Source organism: Dipodomys spectabilis, unplaced genomic scaffold, assembly GCF_019054845.1.
Source record: "Dipodomys spectabilis isolate Male_0828 unplaced genomic scaffold, ASM1905484v1 ptg000120l, whole genome shotgun sequence".
Classification (NCBI taxonomy): Eukaryota; Metazoa; Chordata; class Mammalia; order Rodentia; family Heteromyidae; genus Dipodomys; species Dipodomys spectabilis.
In genome coordinates, this window is record NW_024870797.1 from 4,580,244 (window position 1) to 4,603,283 (window position 23,040).

General features: G+C 35.2%; 1 protein-coding gene across 7 annotated transcripts in view; it reads right to left on the reverse strand.

The window, feature by feature from the left end:
- LOC122115517 (histone demethylase UTY-like) overlaps nucleotides 1–23,040 on the reverse strand; it is a 143,968-nt gene that overhangs the window by 8,200 nt on the left and 112,728 nt on the right. For 6 of the 7 annotated variants that reach the window (XM_042689012.1, XM_042689009.1, XM_042689010.1 and 3 more), the window contains 9 exons: nucleotides 20,939–21,068; nucleotides 18,936–19,041; nucleotides 18,083–18,288; nucleotides 15,369–15,433; nucleotides 15,213–15,287; nucleotides 14,411–14,559; nucleotides 12,921–13,035; nucleotides 8,765–8,952; nucleotides 7,190–7,331 (listed from right to left, as the gene is read on the reverse strand). In XM_042689012.1, the coding sequence (XP_042544946.1) occupies nucleotides 7,190–7,331; nucleotides 8,765–8,952; nucleotides 12,921–13,035; nucleotides 14,411–14,559; nucleotides 15,213–15,287; nucleotides 15,369–15,433; nucleotides 18,083–18,288; nucleotides 18,936–19,041; nucleotides 20,939–21,068 (1,176 nt within the window). Of the gene's footprint in view, nucleotides 1–7,189; nucleotides 7,332–8,764; nucleotides 8,953–12,916; nucleotides 13,036–14,410; nucleotides 14,560–15,212; nucleotides 15,288–15,368; nucleotides 15,434–18,082; nucleotides 18,289–18,935; nucleotides 19,042–20,938; nucleotides 21,069–23,040 lie in introns of those variants that run through there. The other variant, XM_042689014.1, reaches the window with a different exon arrangement.

Genomic DNA, 23,040 nt, shown 5'->3' on the forward strand with positions numbered 1-23,040 from the left:
CAGTAGATGAATGGATCAAGAAAATGTGGTATATATACACAATGGAATTCTATGCCTCCATCAGAAAGAATGACATTGCCCCATTTGTTAGGAAATGGAAAGGCTTGGAAAAATTTATATTAAGTGAAGTAAGCCAGGCCCAAAGAAACATAGGTCCCATGGTTTCCCTTATATGCAATATCTAGTATATGTATGAGTCAAGCGGAAAAGGTCAGATAATGTGATGTCAGGAAAATGAACCCTTAGATGTGTATTTTAATGTTTTTTTTCTTTCATGCATGTGTTTCTAACACATTTATAAGATTATCTCTTTGTTGCTTTGTATGTCCCTCCTCCACAGTATAACCCCTGCTTTCACTATATTTGATGTCAGTATAACTTGTGGAGGAGATGGGGAAAAACCAGTTGTTTAAGGATACAGGTGGACCTGTTGCAACAATGAGAAGTGCAAGTTGTCATGTCCAAAACGAGCTTTACAACGTTGGTGCAGGGGGGGGGGGGGGTGGGGGTGGGGGGGGGAGGACAAGGATTGGGATTAGGGGGGGAGGGGGGAGGCTGGGAAGGGATGTGAAGGATAAACAAAGGAGGAGGCTGCAATGCTTGGTAAGAAATGTACGCATTATCCTGCCCATGTAACTGTAACTCCTCTGTACAGTATGTTCACAAATAAAATTAAATTAAATTTAAAAAAAAATTATACCCCTTAATATGTACTCATGATAAGTTTTCATTTAATCACAAAAAGAAGGCTAAGAAAAGACAAAATTAAAGTTAAAAAGAACTAAGGGCTTTTTGGGTGCTAGTGCTAGTGCTTGAATTCAGGGCTTGAGGCTGTTTCTTAGTATTTTGCTCAAGTCTAGTGCTCTTAATACCTGAGCTGCAGCTCCACTTCTAGCTAATTTTTCTACTTAATTGGAAATAAGAGTCTAACAGACTTTCTTGTTCATACTGACCAAACCATCATCCTCAGATCTCAGCATCCTGAGTAGCTAGGATCATAGGCTTGAGAAACCAGGCATTCAGCATAACAACTGACTTTGGGTATGTGTGTGTGTGTGTGTGTGTGTGAGAGAGAGAGAGTGCACATGGGTGCACCAGTCCTTGGACACAGGGCTTGGGCACTGACCCTGAGCTTTGATATAAAAAGCTAGCACTCTACCATTCCAAGCCACAGCTCCACTTCTGATTTCCTGGTTGTTAATTTGAGATATGAGTCTCATAGACTTTCTTGCTGAATTAGCTTAGACCAAAGATCCTCAGATCTCAGCTTCCTGAGTAGTTAGGAGTACAGGTGTGAGCCACCAATGCTAGCATGCCTGATGATTGATGCCTGATGATGGTGATTATAAATTGTAGAGTGAATAATTTAATTTTTATTTTTTCCTAAGTGTGATGTTACTTCAAATTATTTTTATGCTTTGATAACCATGAGTTATACAAAATAATTGTGGAATAACATAAAATAGAGAAAATAATAAGAAAAAAAGGTAAAGTTGTATGATAAATTTCTTAAACTATCTCTTTATAGGCATGGCCTGATTGATCACACTTGTAATCTAAACTATGGAGGAGACAAACATTGAAAAATGGCAGCTAGAAGGTATCCTCTCAAAAAAATCCAAGTCCCTTGGGGTGGGAATGTGACTTAGAGGTAGAGTGCTTGCCTAGCATGCATAAAGCCATGGGTTCGGTTCCTCAATACCATAGTCAGAGAAAAATCCAGTAGTGGAGCTATGGCTCAAGTGGTAGACTGCTATCCTTAAGTAAAAAGAAGCTCAGGAACAGTGCTCAGAACCTGAGTTCTAGCCCCGGGAAGAGCCATGCACACACATACAAAATATAAAAATAAAAAATAAATTCAGGATCCTATTTAAACATAAACTCTGCCAAGAGATAGGATCTCTGGGTCAAGTAATATAGTTCAAAATCCAGCAGCACAGAAAGAACAAAAACTAGTTGCATGTAGCAATTTTACTTATTTAGAAGCAAAGCCAGCTCTTTGTCTATATAGGGATTTTAAATCAAGTACAATTTTGTAGTATATGTTTGAAAAACTTCAGATGATGTAAACAACAAAAACAAAAACAAGAAATAGCACAGATACCTTCTCCTTTTATTTTCCTACAGGATTTTTCTTTGACACAAGCTTTTTATTGTGTATGTTTTAAAAGTATTGTTCAAAATGTATAATATTTCACTAAAAGTAAAATGCTACAATTTTTGTTTTACTGTGAGACATAGTCCATGTAACCCAAGTCTTGCATTAGAGTCAAGATAACAAAAAACCTGGTTCTACAATTTTCATTTTTATGACATCAATTATGTTTCCAAGTGGAAAATGAAGTGCCAGTAATGTTACTACAGGAAGAGATTTCTACACCCAGGTAGTTTTAAACTGTTTTTCATTTCTTTGGAATTTCCTGTTTGTAAATGCTTCTATTTTTTCTTCTATGAAGATGAGATTCTTGGGAGTAAAAACACCTAGGTATGTTAACTGAAATTTTAGGATGAAAAAAAAGACAGTTCTATATGATCAATATTATTTAATAATGTTCTACCAACAAACTTCCATTTCTAATGTTCATCCTATTTTCACAATTATTTTCATAGATTTTACTGAACTAGTTTAGAGCCAATTTGTGTGTGTGTGTGTGTGCATGTGCGCGAGCACATGTGCATGTGTATGCCACATCTCCACTTTTTTAGGGGGTAGATATTGGATAGTTTTGTGGGCTTTCCTGCTTGATCTGGCTTCAAATCACAACCCTCAGATCTCGGCCTCCTGAATAGCCACAAACACAAACATGAGTGTTTGACTGTCAGTTTCTTGCTTCCTGCCTGAGTAGGGAAGGAAATAACATTTATCTAAAAAATAACCAGTCTTCCAAGATATGGAAACAAAAACTTTTCTTCTTTTATTTTAGTTTTAAGTTTTTGATGATTTTTGTCTTCTTTTCCTTATGTATGATATACTCACATATATATCTTCTGGTGGGCTGAAGGAGGATGCTCAAGGAGAACTCAAGTGAAAAAGGGTGGAAAAGTACAGCAATGAATCTCACTGGACACATAAAAGTGAACTATACAATTTATGGTGGAGATGGGAAGGGAGGGTCTGGGAGAGAGGGAACAAAAGACGCCATATGAAAGGGTATGTTCTTAACATCTGACTCATGTAATTTCAATTCCACTGTCCATCTCCTTAATACATCATCTTTATAATAATAAAATAAATTAATAAAACAATCAACTCTTCTGGGCATTAGTGGCTCATACCTATAATCTTAGCTAGTTAGGAGGATAACATCTGAGAATTGAGATTTGAAGTCAGCTTGGGCAAGAAAGTCTACAAGATTCTTATCTCCACATAAGCACCCAAAAAAGGCTCAAGGTGTACCTGTATGAAGTGGTCAAACACTAGCCTTGAGCAAAGAGCTCAGAGACAGCACTCAGGACCTGAATTAAAGTCCCAAGACTGGCACAGACACACATATACAGACACACACAGACACACACAGACACACACAAAACAACAAAACCAAAAGCAAAAAAAAAAAAAAAATATTAAAAAAATATATATATATGTCCAGAAAAGAAGAACTATGATTTGTACTTTAGCAGCCAGCAGAACAGTGTCAGGCCTTGAAAAAAATAGAAATAAGTAAGAAGGAAATTGCCTTCTAATAAATAGTAGAAATCAGACTTCATTTTTTAAAGTTTACAGTTTAAATGTTATCAGGAATGGACAATGGGAAATACTTTTTTTTGTCAGCTGTGGGGCTTGACGCAGGACCAGGGTGCTATCCCTCAGCTCTTCAGCTCAAGACGAGGACTCTACTGCTTGAGCCACAGCACCACTTCCAGTTTTCTAGTGCTTTAATGGAGATAAGAGTCTCATGGACTTTCCTGCCTGGGCTGGCTTTGAACCATGATCCTCAGATCTCAGCCTCCTGAGCAGCTAGGATTATAAGCAGGCGTGAGCCACCTGGGCCCAGCAAAAATTGGGAAATATTTATCTAGGAAAAAAGAACATCACAAACAAATTTATAAAGGCAATAAATATAGAAATAATTTAGCAAACAAAAGTGCTATTTTTTAAGGTTGTCATTCATTTAATTATTTTTTTGTGTGTATATGCCAAGATTGTGTGTATATGTTCAAGATTGGCACATTATTACTTGATTCACAATTCTAATCAATGCTTTTTGGTGGTTAATTGGAGGTAAATGTCTCACAGATACTCTGACTAGCTTTGAACTCTGATTCAAATCTCAGCCTCAGGTAGGATTACAGGTGTGAGTCACTGTTACCCTGCACACATTCTGCTCTTGCTTTACTTTAAAATAAGACACAGATCTGAGACAAGCAGAAACGGTCGGATAAGTTAATGTTAGGCGAAATGAACCCCAAGATAAGGGGTTCAAATAGTTTTTCTTTCTTGCTATTGTTTCTAACATATTTTTATAACCCCTGTTTTCACTGTATGCAATGTTTGTATAATTTGTGGAGGGGAAGGGAAAAAACAAATTGTTTAAATAGGGATGCAGGTGGACCTATTGCAACAATGAGATGTACAAGACGTTATGTCGAAAACGAGCATGCTTGAGGCCCTGGGTTCGATTCCTCAGCACCACGTAAGCAAAAAAGAAAAAAGCCGGAAGTGGTGCTGTGGCTCAAGTGGTAGAGCACTAGCCTTGAGCTGAAGAGCTGAGGGACTGTGCCCAGGCCTAGAGTTCAGGCCCCACGACCGGACCCCCCAAAAAAAAGAAAAAAAGAAAAACGAGGTTTACAACTTTGGCAGGGCGCTTGGGGGTGGGGGTGGGGGGCAGAGGGAGGAGAGTGGGGAGTGGAAAGGCATGGGAAGGGAAAACGAAGGAGGAAACAATACTTGATAAGAAATGTACTCATTGCCTTGCTCATGTAATCCCTCTTACGGTATTTTCACACACAAAAGATTGGAGGGGAGGGGAGATGGGAGTGATGGGATGGTAGGGAGAAAAAAGGAGGAAGCAACAATGCTGGATAAATGTACTCATTACCTTGCTCATGTAACTGTAACCCATCTGTACAGTATTTTCACAACAAGAAACTTATTTTAAAAATAAATAAAATAAAATAAAACACAGAGAGTAACTTTTGTAGGAAAGCAAAGATAAAAATAAAGCCCTCGTATGAGATGTAATCCTCTTGATGTTTGTGGAATTTAGGTTAACAACATAATGAGGCTAGAATACAGACAGAAAACATTTTTGTACATCACTACCTGACTAATATTCAGTATTAAGTTATAAGTTAATTTGCTATGCATGAAAGTATATTTGGTATGGCAAAACTGCAACCAGTCACTATTTTATTTTTAACTATAAAACAAGTTACTTCAATTCTTCAAAATTCACCTATCTTTCCATGAGTTATGAGAATACCACTTTTATAGCCTTTAATTGGCTTCATTAATAATGCTGTATTATGATTCCAGCTTTTGTTCCCTTGAATAGAAATCTCTAGTCTCCCTATCAATTTCATTTCCAGAACAGTATCTTTTGCATGCATATTCTCCATTCTTGCATCTTGTTAACTTCATCATGGAATTCTTATTTGTTTCCAAATTCATGACAGCAGTTCTCATAGTAATTTCACCAAAGAAAAATTAGTAGCAATTTTCAAAGATATTGAATGGAATCCCTCTTAAGCTTAATTTCCTAACTTACCTAGAAAATCCTAGGTAAGTCAGCAGACTTTTAAGAACAATTTAAAAATTTTCTAATTTTTCTAAGTATTTGAATCTTTGCCTCTATAGTGTACTAATGAAGGTTGGCATTAGTTATCTGGCTCACATTTACTTTATGTGTCAGCCAACCAATAATGTTTTTTAATCTAAAACTTTACTTAAATGGTAAAAATCATGTTTTAACATAATCAAATTTTTATAAAAATAACAAAAATACAATTTTAAAACTACTAGAGACAGTCATATATCATAACATTATGATGAAAGAAATTTCGGTTCAAATAGGCAAAATTAGGCTTTGAAGCAATTCATCTGTACAGTTCAAAAATGTGTTTTTAAATAAAGTTTATAATTGAAATATTTTAAGTAGTCATTTGACAAGCATCAGAAAAGTTTTAAAAGTAACAACCAGACCAACACAAAGGATGTAGAGAAGAGATGCTTTAAAATATTTGGGAGTTATATTCAGAATATATTGTTTTGCTATTTATTTTCTGTTCATTCCTATCTTTTTCTATTTCTGGTTCAAAAATAAAACTTATTGGGGCTGGGAAGGTTGCTCAGTGGTGGAGCGCTTGCCTTGCATGTCTGAGGTCCTGGGTTTGATTCCTCAGCACCACATAAGCAAAAAGAAAAAAGCTGGAAGTGGTGCTGTGACTCAAGTGGTAGAGCACTAGCCTTGAGCCGAAGAGCTGAGGGACAGCGCCCAGGCCCAGAGTTCAAGCCCCACAACCGGACCCTAAATAAATAAATAAATAAAATAAAACTTATCTATGTTAATAAGTTCTGATGTTTTTCCTAGTCCTTCCTGTAGTGATTTCTGCTTTTACATTAATAGCTCTGGTTAGCAAAATTGAATTCGATACAGAATAAGAGATAGGGGTCCAATTTCAATTTTTTGTATAGATATCCAAACATTTTCTTGGTGTAGTATTGTAGGACATTTAGCCTTTCTACAACTTAGTTGTAATCAATAAAATATCTTGAATAGTATATATTAGTAGCATTTAGGAAAAAATATGAATGTGTGAATTTTTCATAATCATAAGTATCTTTGTTCTTCCTTAATTATGTGTAACTACTTAGAAACATAATTTTAAAAAGCTCCAAAACCTCTAAATTATTTTCTTACCTTTCATCAACCTAATTCCTTAGGGGTAAATATACTAAACAGTTCACACTATTGTTGCCTCAGAGAAGAGGGACGACAGCAGGTTGGGTGCTGGTAGCTCATGCCTATAAACTTAGCTACTCAGGAGGCTTAGATCTGAGGATCATAGTTCTGAGGCAGCCTGGATAGGAAGTACATGAGACTCTTACCTCTAAAAACTACTTCAAAAAACCCAGAAGTGGTGCTGTGACTTGTATAGTAGAGCACTATCCTTGGGCACAAAAAGGCTCAGAGACAGCAACCAAGCACTGAGTTTAAGTCCCAGGACCAGCAAAAAATAAAGTACTTACTTAACCATTTCAAAAAGCTTGGGATCCGAAACTTTGATATTTCGTGCCATATTCCAGGAAAGATGAACCATAGGTACTACAGACTTCACATTTTGCAATTTGTTCCATTCATAGCGTTCTACAGCCAGTTTATACTGACAGGCTGGGGGGGGGTGGGGGGGGGAAGGAGGGAAGCAACAGTTATAAAGTATCAAAATATGAAGATATGCAAGTTATTACTGTTAGTATTATCCCCATATAAAGTCCTCAGCTTCACCCAGACCTGAGCTCCTCTCTGCCCTAGAGGTCCCTGCCATAGAGCTGGCTACTCCCTCTCTTCTTCCCAGACATACTTGTGCATGCTACCCCTCTAGAGCTACCCACCTGAATAGGGGCAGATGCCATATTGCTCCCTTTCCTAGGGGAAATATGGCCCCTCTAAAAAAAAAACCTTAAAATCTCTCCTACCTTTCTCTGCCTGGTCCCCTGTTATGGTCATGTTGGATCCTAAATATTACATCTCAAATTTTAAGTTCAACACAATTCTCAAAAAGTCTACTGTATAAAAAATATAGTATGTAAGGCTGTTTTTACAGAATGTATTACATTTCCTTCTGAAGTTTCCTTGATTCCCTCGATTCCCTCTCCACATTTTATAGTGGGTAAAGTGAGATGTTAAAAAGTTAAAAACAAGCAAGCCTTGAGCCAGTGACTCACATTTATAATCCAAGCTAAACAAATGTTAAGATACAAAGGATAGAGATTTGAATGTAGTCTGTTCAATAAAAATCCATGTCTAACATAACTAAAGAACTGGGAAATGGGATAATGTCTATAACCCTGGCTATTCAGGAGACTGGGATGTGAGGATCTCAATTTGAAGCTAGCCTGGGCAAGCAAGTTCATAAGACTCTTTTCTACAATTAATTAGCAAAAAGCAGGGAGCAAATCTATGGCTCAAGTGGTAGAACACCAGCCTTGAGTGAAAGGCTAAAGGTCAGAACTTAGGTTCTGAGTTCAAGTCATAGTACCAACACAAATCATAAAAGACAAAAAAAAAGTGCAAAAAGCAGGATTGGATGCATAGCTCAGATAATAAAGGCCATTGAGAAAGCAAGCTAAGCAAGTTTAAGCTGCTAATTTTCTAGTACCACCCAAAAAAATAAAAAACAAAACCAACTTACTCAAAATTAAAACTATGTACTTAGGTATTCTTTCATAAATAAATATTTTTAGAAAGATAGAAAGTATACGGAAGTGGCACTGTGGCTCAAGCTGTAGAGCACTAGCCTTGAGCTGAAGAGCTCAGGGACAGTGCCTAAGCCCAGAGTTCAAGCCCCACGACCAATCTCCCCCCCCCCCAAAAAAAGTACCTTATTCCAGATAGAAAGTATAGAACTCTAAATGTTAATACACTAAAAAATTGAGAGTATACATTCTATGTCTACTGAAAAATAAATTTATTGCTTGTTGATATTTGTTCTTGAATTGGTAATATCAAGAAATCCCCTTTTAGTGAATTGTTTCCCAATAAAAAGTAATATCCATTAAAAATAATCTCTAAAAATATAAAATCTGTTGTATTATTTTAAATACCTGTGAGTGGACCAACATTCCACGCAATGTTGTTACACCATCCAATAGCCTGAACCCAATGCACAGTGCCAGCATTTATCCAGACCAAATCTCCAGGTCGCTGAATAAATCTATACACAGGAACATTTGCTTGATACAGGTCTTCCAGGTTAGGCCACCAAGAACTCATTAGGAAATTTAAATTATTTCTGGAAAAGAAAAAAAAAGAATAATCATAAAGACTATGTTTTAAATGTATAATCAAATGTAAGAAGGTTACCTCGAAAAATTTAAAATACCATTTTTAACTAAAATTTTGATTCACAAAATTACTGCAGTAATATCTGTTTCTAAAAGTGAGAAACACAGTGTAAAAGGATCAATTCTCAGCACAATGAACTGTAACTATCATCAGCTGATTTAATCAAAGTTACTTTCTCACACATATAACCCTATCTAGTCACCAGAATGACACCTGAAGGATCAGGGCTGAAGCCTGCCTAAATAGAAAAGTCTGAGTGTCTCCATCTACAATTAACTCAAGCTGTATAGTGTCTACTGTGAGTCAAATACATGAATTAAAGCCTCAAAAGTCTGAAATTAAAACCTTCAAGTTACACTTAAATACATAGTCAATCAATTCCATCAATAAGGAACAAAAATTTTAAGAAATAAAGCCAAATATGGCAGATAGGATTGAGTATTTTCTTTAGCTGGGTGCTGGTAACTCACACCTGTAATCCTAGCTACTCAGAAGGATGAGATGTGAGGATCACGGTTTAAAGCCAGCTGGGGTAGCAAAGTCCATAAGACTATTATCTCCAATAAACCACCAGAAAACCTGGAAGTGGCACTGGAAGTGCTCAACTGAGAGCACTTGCCTTGAGCTGAAGAGCTGAAGAGTGCACAGGCCCAGAGTTCAAGCCCCATGACTGGCAAACAAAAAGAAAAAACACTAACATTTCCACAAAAGGCAAATGAATTAAGTTGGTAGTTTTATTACTTCCAAGTTCAAACAGTTTCTAATTATTACTTGTATTTACAAACTTTCATTGAAGGATTCTTTATACACTGTCTGAAAAGGAAGAAAGCAAAATCATGGTACAAAATAGTTTCTACTGAAAATAAATCAGCAAAATCACTAATCAATTATAACAAATAGTACAATACATATTCTCATTACTTCCACAAATAATGTTTTTCTGTAGCACATAAAGGATTTCTTAGATGATCATTTTTTTTCTGCTGTTTAAGTTACCAGTTTCTGATTAACATGTTATTGCAATTTGCTTATTTATTTTTTGATGCCAATTTGGGGGATTGAACTCAGGGCCTGGGAGTTGTCCCTCAGCCTTTTAGCTTCAAGGTTAACACTCAACTTCAGGTGACAAGTCAATTGAAAGTTAAGAGTCTGACTGACTTTCTTCCTGATCTGGCTTCAAATGTCAGATCTCAATCTTCTGAATAGCTAGAAATAGCAGCTTGGCCGATTGCTAAATTTTAAACTTCACACAAAATATTCTTTTTTTTTTTTTTTTGCTAGTAAATGAAGAAATTTTAGAAAGAGTATCCTTTTATTCTTTTTACTATGGAAAACTTTATTACCATCAAATACTGTCCAAGAGTATTTCTTATTAACATTCCCACTTATGTATGTAAAACATCTTGAGAGCTTGCTTGGAGATTCTAGTAGAGACTACTCATGTACCCTCGATGGATGATTGTTCTCACTGACATAGATTAAGGCTTTACAGGATACAGGTAGCAGTTAGGGAAGAAGTAGATATCTGCCTAGCTCCCCTGAGTAGTTAAATCAACTCGGAAGATCAATGGAATAGATAAGTGACAGATATCACAACTAGATCATTCTCATATCAAAATATTATACTGATTATACTTACTCCCTTTATCATTCTTCCTCCAGAACTCCACATACTTTGCAGACAAGCCTCAGCAATACTACAGTAATGTTTTTACCAAATAAAGCATATTTATGAAATTGTTTTAGATTTAAAGTACAAGTTACTGCAGGGCACCCATTACTCATGCCATAATCCTAGATATTCAGGAGGCTGATATCTGAGAATGGAGGTTCAAAGCCAGCCTGGGTAGGAAAATCTGTAAGACTCTTATCTTCAATAAACCAACAGAAAACTGGAAGTAGTGTTATGGCTTAAGTAATAGAGATCTTTCCTTGAGTTGAAGAGCTCAGGGACAGCTGAGCTCAGGCCCAGGCCCAGGCCCAGAACCAACCAAAACACACACACAAAAAAAACAAAAAAAACAAAAAATAATTTTACTTTAGAATGAGGAAATTTCTTTTACCAAATATAGTTTTAGAATGAACAAAACAAAACAAAAAAGTTACTTCTGTGAGACTGTAGAGAACAATAATGTACTGTGTATTTCAAAACACCAAAAAGACAAGATTTTGCTTTTTTCAAAACTATAATAAGGGGGCTGGGAAGGTGGCCCAGTGGTAAAGTGCTTGCCTCACATGCATTAGGCACTGGGTTTAGTTCCTCAGCATCACATAAGCAGAAAAAAGCCAGAAGTGATGCTATGGCTCAAGTGGTAGAACACTAGCCTTAGCTGAAGAGCTGAAGGACAGTGCCCAGGCCCAGAATTCAGGCCCCATGACCGACAATCATCATCATCATCATCATCATCATCATCATCATCATCATAATAGAGGAGAGAATGATGGAAAGATGATAGTCACTAAGATTTATTGTATCTTTTATACCAAATGTTCTCTGTTATATTGCTTTGCAAATAAACTTCTCTACAAAATTATAGTTAACTGCTGCATGAATTCTCTTGCTAGACTTGAGGACTTAAGTGATTTAGTGACTCAAAATTTTCTGGTAATGTATTTGGTGTCTAGCCAGGGATGTCAGGAAGGACACATCAAACTTTTTGCTAGGATTTTTCAACTGGTAACACTAGAAAGCAAAAACAATATGACCTCAGGAAGTAGAAAAGGAATTTAAATAAAAACTGTAGAAAAGAATTCTCTAATTCTTTTTTCTAATTTAAGTCGTTATGTTGAAAAATGAACTTTACAACTTTGCGGGGCGGGGATGATACGAAGGGATGGGAAGGGGAAACAAAGGAGGAGGCTACAATGCTTGATAAAGAAATGTGCTCATTATCTTACCCATGTAATTGTAACCCCTCTGTACAGTATTTTCACAACAAAAAATAAAAAATAAAAATAAATTAAAATAAGACACCTGCCACAGAAAAAAATATAAATAAATAAATAAATAAATAAAGTATATATGTGGTTAAATTAAAAAAAAAGTAAGAAAAAAAGCTTTTGTTTTGTTCTTAGAATCAGTTTTTTTTTGTAAGTAATGGTACTTGACTTTGGGCCTGGGTACTGTCTCTCAGCTCTTCAGCTCAAGGCTAGTGCTCTACCACTTGAGTGGTTTTGTGGTGGTTAATTGGAGAAAAAAGTCTCACAGACTTTCCTGCCCAGGCTGGCTTTGAACAGTGACACTCAGATCTCAGCTTCCTGAGTAGCTAGGATTATAGGTGTGAGCCACTGACACCCAGCTTAGACTTAGTTTTACAGCTGTTGTTGTTTGTTTTATTTTTTTAAAGAAAGAAACCAGGGATTGGAAATGTGGCTTAGAGATAGAGTGCTTTCCTAGCATGCATGAAGCCCTGGGTTCGATTGCTCAGTATCACATACACAGAAAAGGCCGGAAGTGGTGCCGTGGCTCAAGTGTTAGAGCAATAGCCTTGAGCAAAAGAAGCTCAGGGAAAGTGCTGAGGCTTTGAGTTCAAGGCGCAGGAGGGCCCAAAAAAGAGAGAGAGAGAGAAACCAGTACACTAGATTCTGAGCCAGGAATAAACGGGAGTGGCCTAGAACTGGAACTTCTGAGAGGCTGCCAGGTCAAGTTCTCCACACTCCTTCATACCATTTTCCTACCTTGAGCCCTTGAGGTGTGCAGGAGCTCTTGTAATAAAGCACTGATATAAAAACACTGGAACCAAATTTAAAATTTCTGAAAACGTCTCAGATTTTTATTTAAGCCAAGTATAAAATAAAAACTTATGATGGAGCAAAAAGTAAAGACTGGTATTGTATTTAAAAAGCATTCCTTACAAGTATATTCTACAATTCTACTATTCTACAATTATTAGTTAAGAGTTTTAAGAAACTTACTTTTCGCAGAAGTCATTCAGAACTCCCCAATAATCTTCAGGCACAACAAACCATTCACAATCACCAGGACCAATATTTATATTAACACAACAGAAATTATTATTTTCTTGGTGACCTGAAAAGTAAAATGAAGTGAAAGCCCAAATCACATTATAAATGTACATTTGGAGGCTTTTCAGGACTAATTGAAAAATAACCTGTAGAATAGGGAATAATACATAAACGGAAATAGACAATAGCTAAATCCCACTTTCTCCTCCATAAACCTCTTCACATGTTCATAAATATTATTATACAATAATGAGTTTTCTAAATGTAACTGAATTTCCCAAATTGATGTCAATAACTAACATAAACATTTATAAAACTTCTCTTATGGTTAAGTGGATAATATTGCCATAGTATGGAGTTTTAAGAGTTAAAAATAGAAACCTGGGGCAAAATGTGCCCATTATAGAATTGTTATAAATAACACATTATATACATTGAGCAAACTATAATATGCCACATTCTTCTAAACCATTCCTTAAGGGAATGATTCATAGGAAACATATGAAATACTATACTAATGATAACCAAAGAATAATATCCAAACATTTTAGATAGAATTCACAAAGAGGTAACCTTTAAATCTGCCATCTCCCATACTAGATTATAATGATAAAAATTTTACTGTGTATGCTTAATTTTACTTTCAATCATTATGAAAATATCAGATACTCAATGTCTGTGGTTATTCATTTAGGAAAGTATTTTAGGTATTGCATCACATATTTTAGATATCGTTGAATCTTGTTAAATCCAGTTCATGATATATAGGTTCATTCTGAATTAATTTTAGTGATAAAATTTAGAAAACTTGTATTGCAGTAAAGTTTATTGTCATGAATTTATCCACTTATAAAATGATTTAGTGTCTCTATCTTGGTTTAAATTTTTTCAGATAGGCTGGGAAGGGAGGTGAAGGGTAAACAAAGGAGGAGGCTGCAATGCTTGGTAAGAAATGTACGCATTATCCTGCCCATGTAATTGTAACCCCTCTGTACAGTATATTCACAAATAAAATAAAATTAAATTTAAAAAAATTTTTCAGATCATTTTGCCCTTTGAAAATCTAATAAGTAAAAAACACATTATAAATGACATGGATGCCTCACACTGTTGTACTAGCCACTCAGAAGGTGGACAATTAAGGATCATGTTTGAAGCCAGCCTGAACAGGCAAAAAGCCAGTAGTGGAAATGGGACACAAGATGTAGAGCATTAGCCTTGAATGAAAAGCTAATAAAAATGGCCACAGGCCCCATACTGGCAAAACAATCATAGATGACTTTTTAAAATAGCTATAAATATTACAACCAATAAAAAAGAACTTAAAACCATGTTGGCTCTGGGATTGGAGGTGTGGCTCAGTTGGTAGAGTGCTAGTTAATAAGCAAAAACATCAGGTATGGTCTTTAACTATATAAAATATGTATTAGTTTAGTCACCTGGTATTCTACTTCCTGGAACTTGCATATATAGTTGAACTGTATTCATGCCCAATATGGTATAACCAACATGGCTTAGAAGATTTCCTGCTGATACAACACGTACAAAAGCAGGAAGTTTAGTCAGTTCATGTAACTGCAACTTCCATCTGTGAGAAAAAAAAGCAAAAAACAGGTTGAGAACAAAAACCTCTGAAAACACTGACGTTAACTAGGTCCTCTAAAGAACTGAGATAGAATCAAAATACATTAAATGTTTTACCATTGGGTAAATAATAACTAATATTAGTGCCTCATAAAAATGTACTATGAGCTGGGAAGGTGGTTCAGTTGTAGAGTGCTTGCCTTGCATGCATGAGGCCCTGGGTTCAATTCCTCAGCACCACATAAGCAGAAAAAAAAAGGTGGAAGTGGTGCTGTGGCTCAAGTGGTAAAGCACTAACCTTGAGGTGAAGAGCTGAGAGACAGCGCCCAAGCCTAGAGTTCAGGCCCATGACCAGAACCAAAAAAAATAAAATAAAAGTGAAAATGTACTAGTCCTAAAACAAATTATTATTCCAAAACATTTACGTTCATTATACTCCAGCAAAGGAAAAACAATTTCTATTTTTAAATTTGGAAAATAGATATTCGAGTCTTTGGAAAAAATTATCTATTTGAAAATTCTTGAAAATAACTTTGAAATGTTACAATTTTTAGAGAAAATGACTAGAGATGGAAAAAAGAAAGCTAGACAATTTCTAATCCTAGGATTAGTCCTCTGCTTCAGTTCACAAAATAGTATTAGGAATGAGAAACTTACTTTTTATTATCAGAAAGGTCAATGTTGATTCCAGATTTTATGGTTTTGAAAGGTCCTTTTCTCTTCATCCCAGAACTCAAAAAAAAAAAAAAAGAGAAAATATTAAAGCCAACTCTTTCACATGAAAATATTAAGTAGATGCAAAATTTTACTTACTTTTCTGAAGATATAGATTCATTATCTGAATAGTCTTTAAGTTGGGTTTTTCTTTCATTTTCTTCCTATATAGTAAGCAAAATATTACCTTAGTATCCTGTAACAGACTACACAATTTCTAAAACACAATTAAAATATTTATCCAAACAAGTAGCAATGTCTATACTTTAAACACTGAGATCTGAAATAGGCATTAATGGCTCAAGCCTGAAATCTTTTTTTTTTTCCTTTTGGGGTGGAGGGTGTCAGTCATAGGGCCTGAACTCTGGGCCTGGGTGCTCTCCCACTTGAGCCACAGCACTGCTTCTGGCTTTTTCCGCTTATATGATGCTAAGGAATCAAACCAAGGGCCTCATGCATGCAAGGCAAGCACTCTACGACTCAGCCACCTTCCCAGCCCAAAGCCTATAATCCTTTACAAAAAGAAGAGTTCAAGTGATAAAGCACCCACAAGTACAAGGCTAAGGAATCAAACCAAGGGCCTCATGCATGCAAGGCAAGCACTCTACGACTCAGCCACCTTCCCAGCCCAAAGCCTATAATCCTTTACAAAAAGAAGAGTTCAAGTGATAAAGCACCCACAAGTACAAGGCTTTAAGTTCAACACACACACACACACACACACACACACACACACACACACACACACACACACACACACACAGAGTAGAATTTTAGACACAAAAGTTTATGCAATTATGATCCCACATACATATAAATTCAGTAATGTCCAAAATTTTTGGATAGAAAAAATACAAAAGAGATTTCAACGCTAGAGAGAGTAAAAGAGTTATTGCTTTATAGACTTAGTATTTTTTATTTAGATGCTGAAAAGTTGCTGGAAATAATACTGGTACTAGATGTATTTGTTGCTGTTCAGTCACAAAAAGAAGTTAGGTCATTTTTAACATACAATAAAAGTTCTATAAGGTTAGGTTTATCCTAACAATACTATGGTTAAAAGTATGATTTAAGCTGACAATTTTAAATATTTTCTGGAGATCAATGATCTTAAAAAATTACAAGTTTCTAAATGGAGTTACTTGTGTCTCAGCTTCTGTGCCTGAGACCAATAGATCTCTCTGCTAAGGCACTGTCCTTTTTTATTACTTCCACCATCCTCTTTCCTATTCAGAACAAAATAAAAAGGTGACAAGAATTTACCAGAAGCTTTGTTTCGTTCCTGAGAACCTGTAAAAGGAGCTATATCCATTGATGAGAAGGAGAGCAGAGGGAATGTCCACTAAAAGCAAGCCCTTGAATCTACTCTACTGCTCCAAAATAAAAAATAAACCATTAGCCTCTCTTATTAAGGACATTTATTTCTACTGTCTTCAAAATTTCTACCTATTCCCAATGGAGACAGGAAAATCACAGTTTGAGGCCAGATTGAGCAGGAAAAAAAAAATGAAAAAACAAAAACAAAAAACACCAAACAAGCAGAATGTAATTGCTTACTTGTTTGTGATATCAGGTAATAGACAGAAACACTTCAGTACAAGTCCAGCCTTAGGAAAAACTCACAAACTTTTAACCAAAACATTTAGTTACTATATTTTTAAATACTAAATACTCTGAAGCATTTCTAGTTTTGCTTCTGAAGCTTTATTTAAAAATCAATTAAAGCCCTTGCTGTATCTTGTACAGTGTTCAAGCCCCACAACTGACAAAAAAGTATACATTCCAAAAACTAGAAACATCAAATAAAACAATCTTACTTTTTCTATTAAAAATATTTTGTTTACATAAGCTTGACTAATTAAAAAAAGTTAAAATATAAAGATATGGTGCTGGGAAGGTGGAAGTGGTACAGTGCTTGCCTTGCATGCCCTGGCAGCACCACGTAAACAGAAAAAAGAGGCCAAAAGTGGTGCTGTGGCTCTAGCAATGAGCTAAAGAGCTGAGGGACAGTGCCCAGATCCAGAGCTCAGGCCCCATGACCGACAGAAAAATAAATAAATAAAGATGTTTTAGTTATTTTTCGTTTTGCTTTGGTACATCTTGTTTTTTTTTTTTTTGTATTTGGGAAATTTGTTTGTTTTTTGCTAGTTCTAAGGTTGGAACTCTGGGCTTGGGTGTTCCTGATCTCCTTTTGGCTCAAGTCTAGAGCTTTACCACTAGGGCCCAGCAATACTTTCAGCTGCTTCTGTGATTAATTGGAGATAAAAAGTATCACAGATTTTTTGCCCTGGTATACTTCTATGGCAGACCTCTGATCTCGGCCTTCTGAGTAGTTAGAATTATAAGAGTGAGCCACCAGTGCCTGGCTGATACGGTTCCTTTCTTGTTTTGTTTTATTTTTATTTTCTTTCTTTCTTGGGGGGGGGGAGGGGGGTCGGTCATGGGGCCTGAACTCTGGGCCTGGGCGCGCTGTCCCTCAGCTCTTCAGCTCAAGGCTAGCACTCTACCACTTGAGCCACAGTGCCAGTTCCGGTTTTTTTTCTTTTTGCTTATGTGGTGCTGAGGAATCGAACCCAGAGCCTCATGCATGCAAGGCAAGTGCTCTATCACTCAGCCACCTTCCTAGCCCTTATTATTATTTTCAAATACTTATACAAAGAGGTTTTAATTTAACATGTCCATTTATGTGCATATCACATCTTGAACAGTTATTACTTCATGTATAGTTTAAATGCATAAAAGATATACCAAGCTAGTAATTATAAAAGTTAAAACATACTCTCCTCTTCAGTTTTAATATAGAACAAACTTACCCGCAATGATTCTTGGAAGGAGGAGGCTTGGTACTGTGCATACTTAGCAATTGTAGTGTGTGAGCTATTACTTTCATAACGCCAAATTTTCTTTGTTCCAGTGGGATCCCAGTTTTCTTCTGCTGGTTGCAGTAATTGTGTTCTCACCTCTACCATATGTTCATTGTTAACTTCTACCAAAGTTTTGGTAGAGAAAAGTCCAAGATCTTAATAAATATATAAATGTTGTTAAAAAATAAAATATAATAAAGAGATACAATAAAAATTTCAAAGTTCTTAAAACTTCAATTTTGTAGTCAGCTTCTTGTAAAGTAGCTCCAGTCATTTAGTACAAGATTTGCAAAGCAGTTCTTGTATTTTGCCATTGATGACAAGTGTAACAAGCAGGCTGTGGTGTTTATACCAGGATAAATACTGTGCATATTTCATATTCAAAATTTTTCTATTGTATGACTAAGTATTTATTATGTAGTATCTAAAATTGAAGTAAAAAATCCAACAAAGAAATTGCCAAAAACTAATCTCACATCATTTTGCAGATGTTCATTCTTAAACATAAGATTTACAGTTAAAACAAAGTGCTCTAAAAATGCTATAAAAACTTTCAAGGTTTTAATAAGAGGCAGATATAGATATGGAATAAAGAGTCACAGATGAATGGAAATATTCTTATGGAGATAAAGGGTTAAGATAAGGATAAAGACAAAAAAATCGCAAAAGAAAAAAAAAAAAGAAAAACCGTGATACGGCTAAATTTAAAGCATTTTAAATGCTAAAAGTATTTCAGAGTTTCTACTGATGTTCTAAGTTTAATGGTAGTAAAAGAAATGTTTAAAATACTTAAAAATCTTACCTAATTTAAGAACTCCAGCAAGACCACGAATTACTGTAACAGGGTTTTTTGGATTTGTACAAAATTGATGTAATGGAGGAAAGAAAGCATCACGCTTATTTTCCAACTGTAAAGTTAAAATATTTGTTAGATCTCAGAGAAAATGACCGTGTATATTATACTGCAAGGCAGTATCATATTTTCATGAGTCTGGCAGTTTAAAATGCACATGCATCTTAATTATAAATACTGTGGTGTAGATGAGTCCTAAAACAGTATGAGTTATTATAGCGACTCAAGATTCTCAAGTACTTTTCAAGTATACCTCTAGTAATTCTACAATAAGTATGAGAAAGAATATTAAATTTTAAAATCAAAATATACTTTAAAAACTAATGTTGTTAAAGTATAATCTCAATTATATACTTATTTCCTCAGTATTTATTTTATCTGTATTCTACTTCCATTTTATAAAAGCATCAACAAATTTTAACTGGAGAAAGGAGCAGAATAATTATGCAGAAAAAGAGTCAATCTTAAAAACCTTCTTATAAATACAAGTTCATTCTAAACACTACATCTTTGCCAAGTATTTAAATATTAGTTTAATGGCAAGTGGAATTAAAATGGTGTTTGCGCAGGCACTGATTGCTTATGACTATACCCTAGCTACTCAAGAGGCTGAGAACTGAGGCTTACCTTTCAAAGCTAGTACAAGCAGCAAGAAAGTTTGTGAGACTCTTATCTCCAATTAACTTCCAAAAAGCTGGAAGTAGAGCTGTGGAAGTAGATCTTCCTATTTAAATCCCCAGGGAGGTGGGATCACGCCTGCACATCCACGCCTAGCCTTTCTTATAGAGATAGAACGGGTGGAGATGTAATCTTCAGCCTTTTGGGAAGCTGCTGAGGCAGGGTCACAGTACCACTCCCACATATTAGATAACAAATATTTTTTTCTACAAGCTGGTCCTCCTGATCTCCCCTTTCAGGATTGACTAAGTTACAGGTAACTCAAAGGCACTTTACTAGACAAACAACTTTTTCTTTTAAGCCTTGTGAATTCAGGGCCTCATGATTGCTTACTGAGTCATGTCTCCACCCTGTATTTTGCAATTTTATTTTGGAGATGAGAGTATAGCAAACTTTCCTGCCTGAACTGGCTTCCAACTAATTACTCATTGTCTTAAGTAGCAAATTACAAGTATAAATTACTGTTCTAGCTTGATCTTTATTTCTAATGTAGGACATTTTTTTTCATTTATACCTCAAAAGGGAATAAATTATGGACTGGTACAAAATTTCAGGAGAATGTAAAAATTAGCAGATATAAACTAATTTCAACTTTCTACATAAAATATCTTGCAAAAAAGCAAAGTTGACAATTCTAATTAATGTTTTTTTAATTTTTTGTTTTATTTTTTGCTAGTTCTGAGGTTTGAACTCCAGGCCTGGGCTCTTACCCTGAGTTCCATTTGCTCATGTCTAGCTCTCTATCACTTGAGCCACACTACCACTTCTGTTTTTTTCTGTGAATTAAGTGGAGATTAGAGTCTCACAGACTTTTTCCCACCCAAGCTGGCTTCCAACTGCAATCCTTAGGTCTCAGAATCGGAGCAGCTAGGATTACAGACAATTAATGAAATTTTAAGGACCATAAAACTAGCAAGTAGTAGATTCAGAAGCACATTTTAAAAAATCTGACAATAGAACAAATAATTTTGTTGCTCACATAATCTAAGGAAATACTTAGAATGAAATTTAAAATATGTGCTTCACAAAATGTATTTAATATAGTACTAGCCAACAAATTTTATGGTCAGAGCATAGCCAATAAATTATCTTATTTTGTGTTAGGCTACCCTGAACACTCATTTTTCAGACATGGAATACCAACATGCATTTCTGAAAAAAATAAAGAAAGTAATTATTCCCCCAAAGGGCAAATAACAATAATTTAAATGTTTGTGTATCTTCTAAAGTAAAACAAATTCAAACAATTTTCTAGTTATTCAACAGTGACTCACATAAATGCTAGGTGTGGGTGGATTCAGCTTCTCCTTTGGCAAGGGAGGGTATGGTGAAGTTGGTGGTCTTGGAGGCGGACATTTATCCAACAAAATATGACTATTAGACAAACCATTTTTACCTACGTTCCTTTTTAAAAAGAAAAAAGGGAGCAGAATAAAGGTTATCAGATATATAATATTATTATTTATTATTGTTGTTGTTGGAATGCATCCCTGAAGTTTTTTGCACAACGCAAAATTGTTCTACCACTTGTGTCACAACTCTACTTCCAGCTTTTCTGGTAGTTAATTGGAGATAATAGTCTTATAAACTTTCCTACTGGGCAGACCTCAAACTGTGGACAGGACCTGTCTCATAAGTAGCTAGGAATACAGACCTACTTTTTTAATGAAAAGAAAATTGAATTAAAAAAATTAAAAAATTGAATTTACCAAAAAGGCTTAAATATCAATATCACTGAATATTGCTTTCCCCACATTACATGTTGTAATTATTCCCAAATACATTTTAGTCACTCCCGAATCCAGAAAATCTGTTTCTGTCTTCTCAAAATTTATTTTCTATGTAATTACTTCACTGTCATTTAAGACTCCAAAACTTACAAAAACAGTAATTTATAAATAGAATAGACATATGGCATTGACGGTATAGTTAAAATGAAATTGAAATTGAAATCACAAATGTTCAGGGTGCACAGAAGTTAGCTATATTATACATGTTTGATTCACTTTTCCAAGAACAGTGACCAATTTTCACTAAACATACACCTTTTTCAATAAATTTCAAATTTTTACTTTATCATTTAAATGTAGAAAATCTAAATACACTATGGCTTGCTACAAAGGCATTCTTAGATTTTTGGGGGGGTTGGGAGGAGACATTTTCACAAAATAAAAAATATACACAAAAAGTTGTACTCAATTTGAACACTAAAATATGGGAAGACCAAATGCTCTTGGCATCAGCTGAATTGCATATTTAGACAAGCATTAAAATGTTTTTTGCGTTTCTTTTTTTTTATGGATCTGGGCCATGGATCTACAGGTCAGGGCTTGGATGTCATCCTTGAGCTTTTGTACACGAGTCTACCACTTTGAGGGATAGTTCCACTTGCCACTTTTTAGGTGCTTAATTGGAGATAAAAGTCTCATGGACTTTCCTGCGTGGGCTAGCTTCAAACCTCAATCCTCAGATCTCAGCCTCCTGTAACTCCTGAGGTTACAGTTATAAGCCACTAGCACCCAGATACATTTATTTATTTTCCATTTAGTGGAGTACTGTATTTGCTAAATTGTAAACTTTTTACCTCACATTAAATTATTTAAAATTACATAAAGCCCTAATTTTTCTTTGTTAAATATTCCTTACTAAATCATTAATATGTGAATTCAGAAGCCTTTAAAAAAAACTTTAAAAATTACTTGTTCTACCTAATTCTTAAATTTCAAAAGTAACTAATATATTACATATCAAAGATAGAGGATTAAAATTCCATACAAGAATCTGAAACCATTTTAGAGAACAAAAGTTTAGCAGTAATGGTGTTTCCTTCAAAAGAAACTATATTTTAATTTCAAATCAAAGAACAATAATTTGAAGTTATCTATTTTATTTTGCTATACCAGAAAAGCTCAAGTAAGGTTTTTTATGTGTTGTATTGTTTATGGAAACTAAGTATTAAAATGAAATATAAACAAACTTGATATTTTCTATTAAATATCCTTTAACTGTGTTTAACATTCTTTAACTACAATAATTTATTGCAGACTTTCAAGCTATAAACAAAGCTTAAAATTACTGACTTTTTTAATTTAAAAAGTGTAAAAATCTACCGAAGTTAAAAATTCAATTTAACTTATAAGAATAGTATTCTAGCTGGGCACCAGTGGCTCACACCTGTAATCCTAGCTACTCAGGAGGCTGGTATCTGAGGACTGCAGTTCAAAGCCAGTCTGGACAGGAAAGTAGTCCATGAAACTCTTATCTCCAGTTAACCACCAGAAAACTGGAAGTGGTACTGTGGCTCAAATGATAATAGAGTGCGCCCCTTTTTTTGGGGGGTGGGGTGGGGGGAGAGGGATCCAGTCGTGGGGCCTAA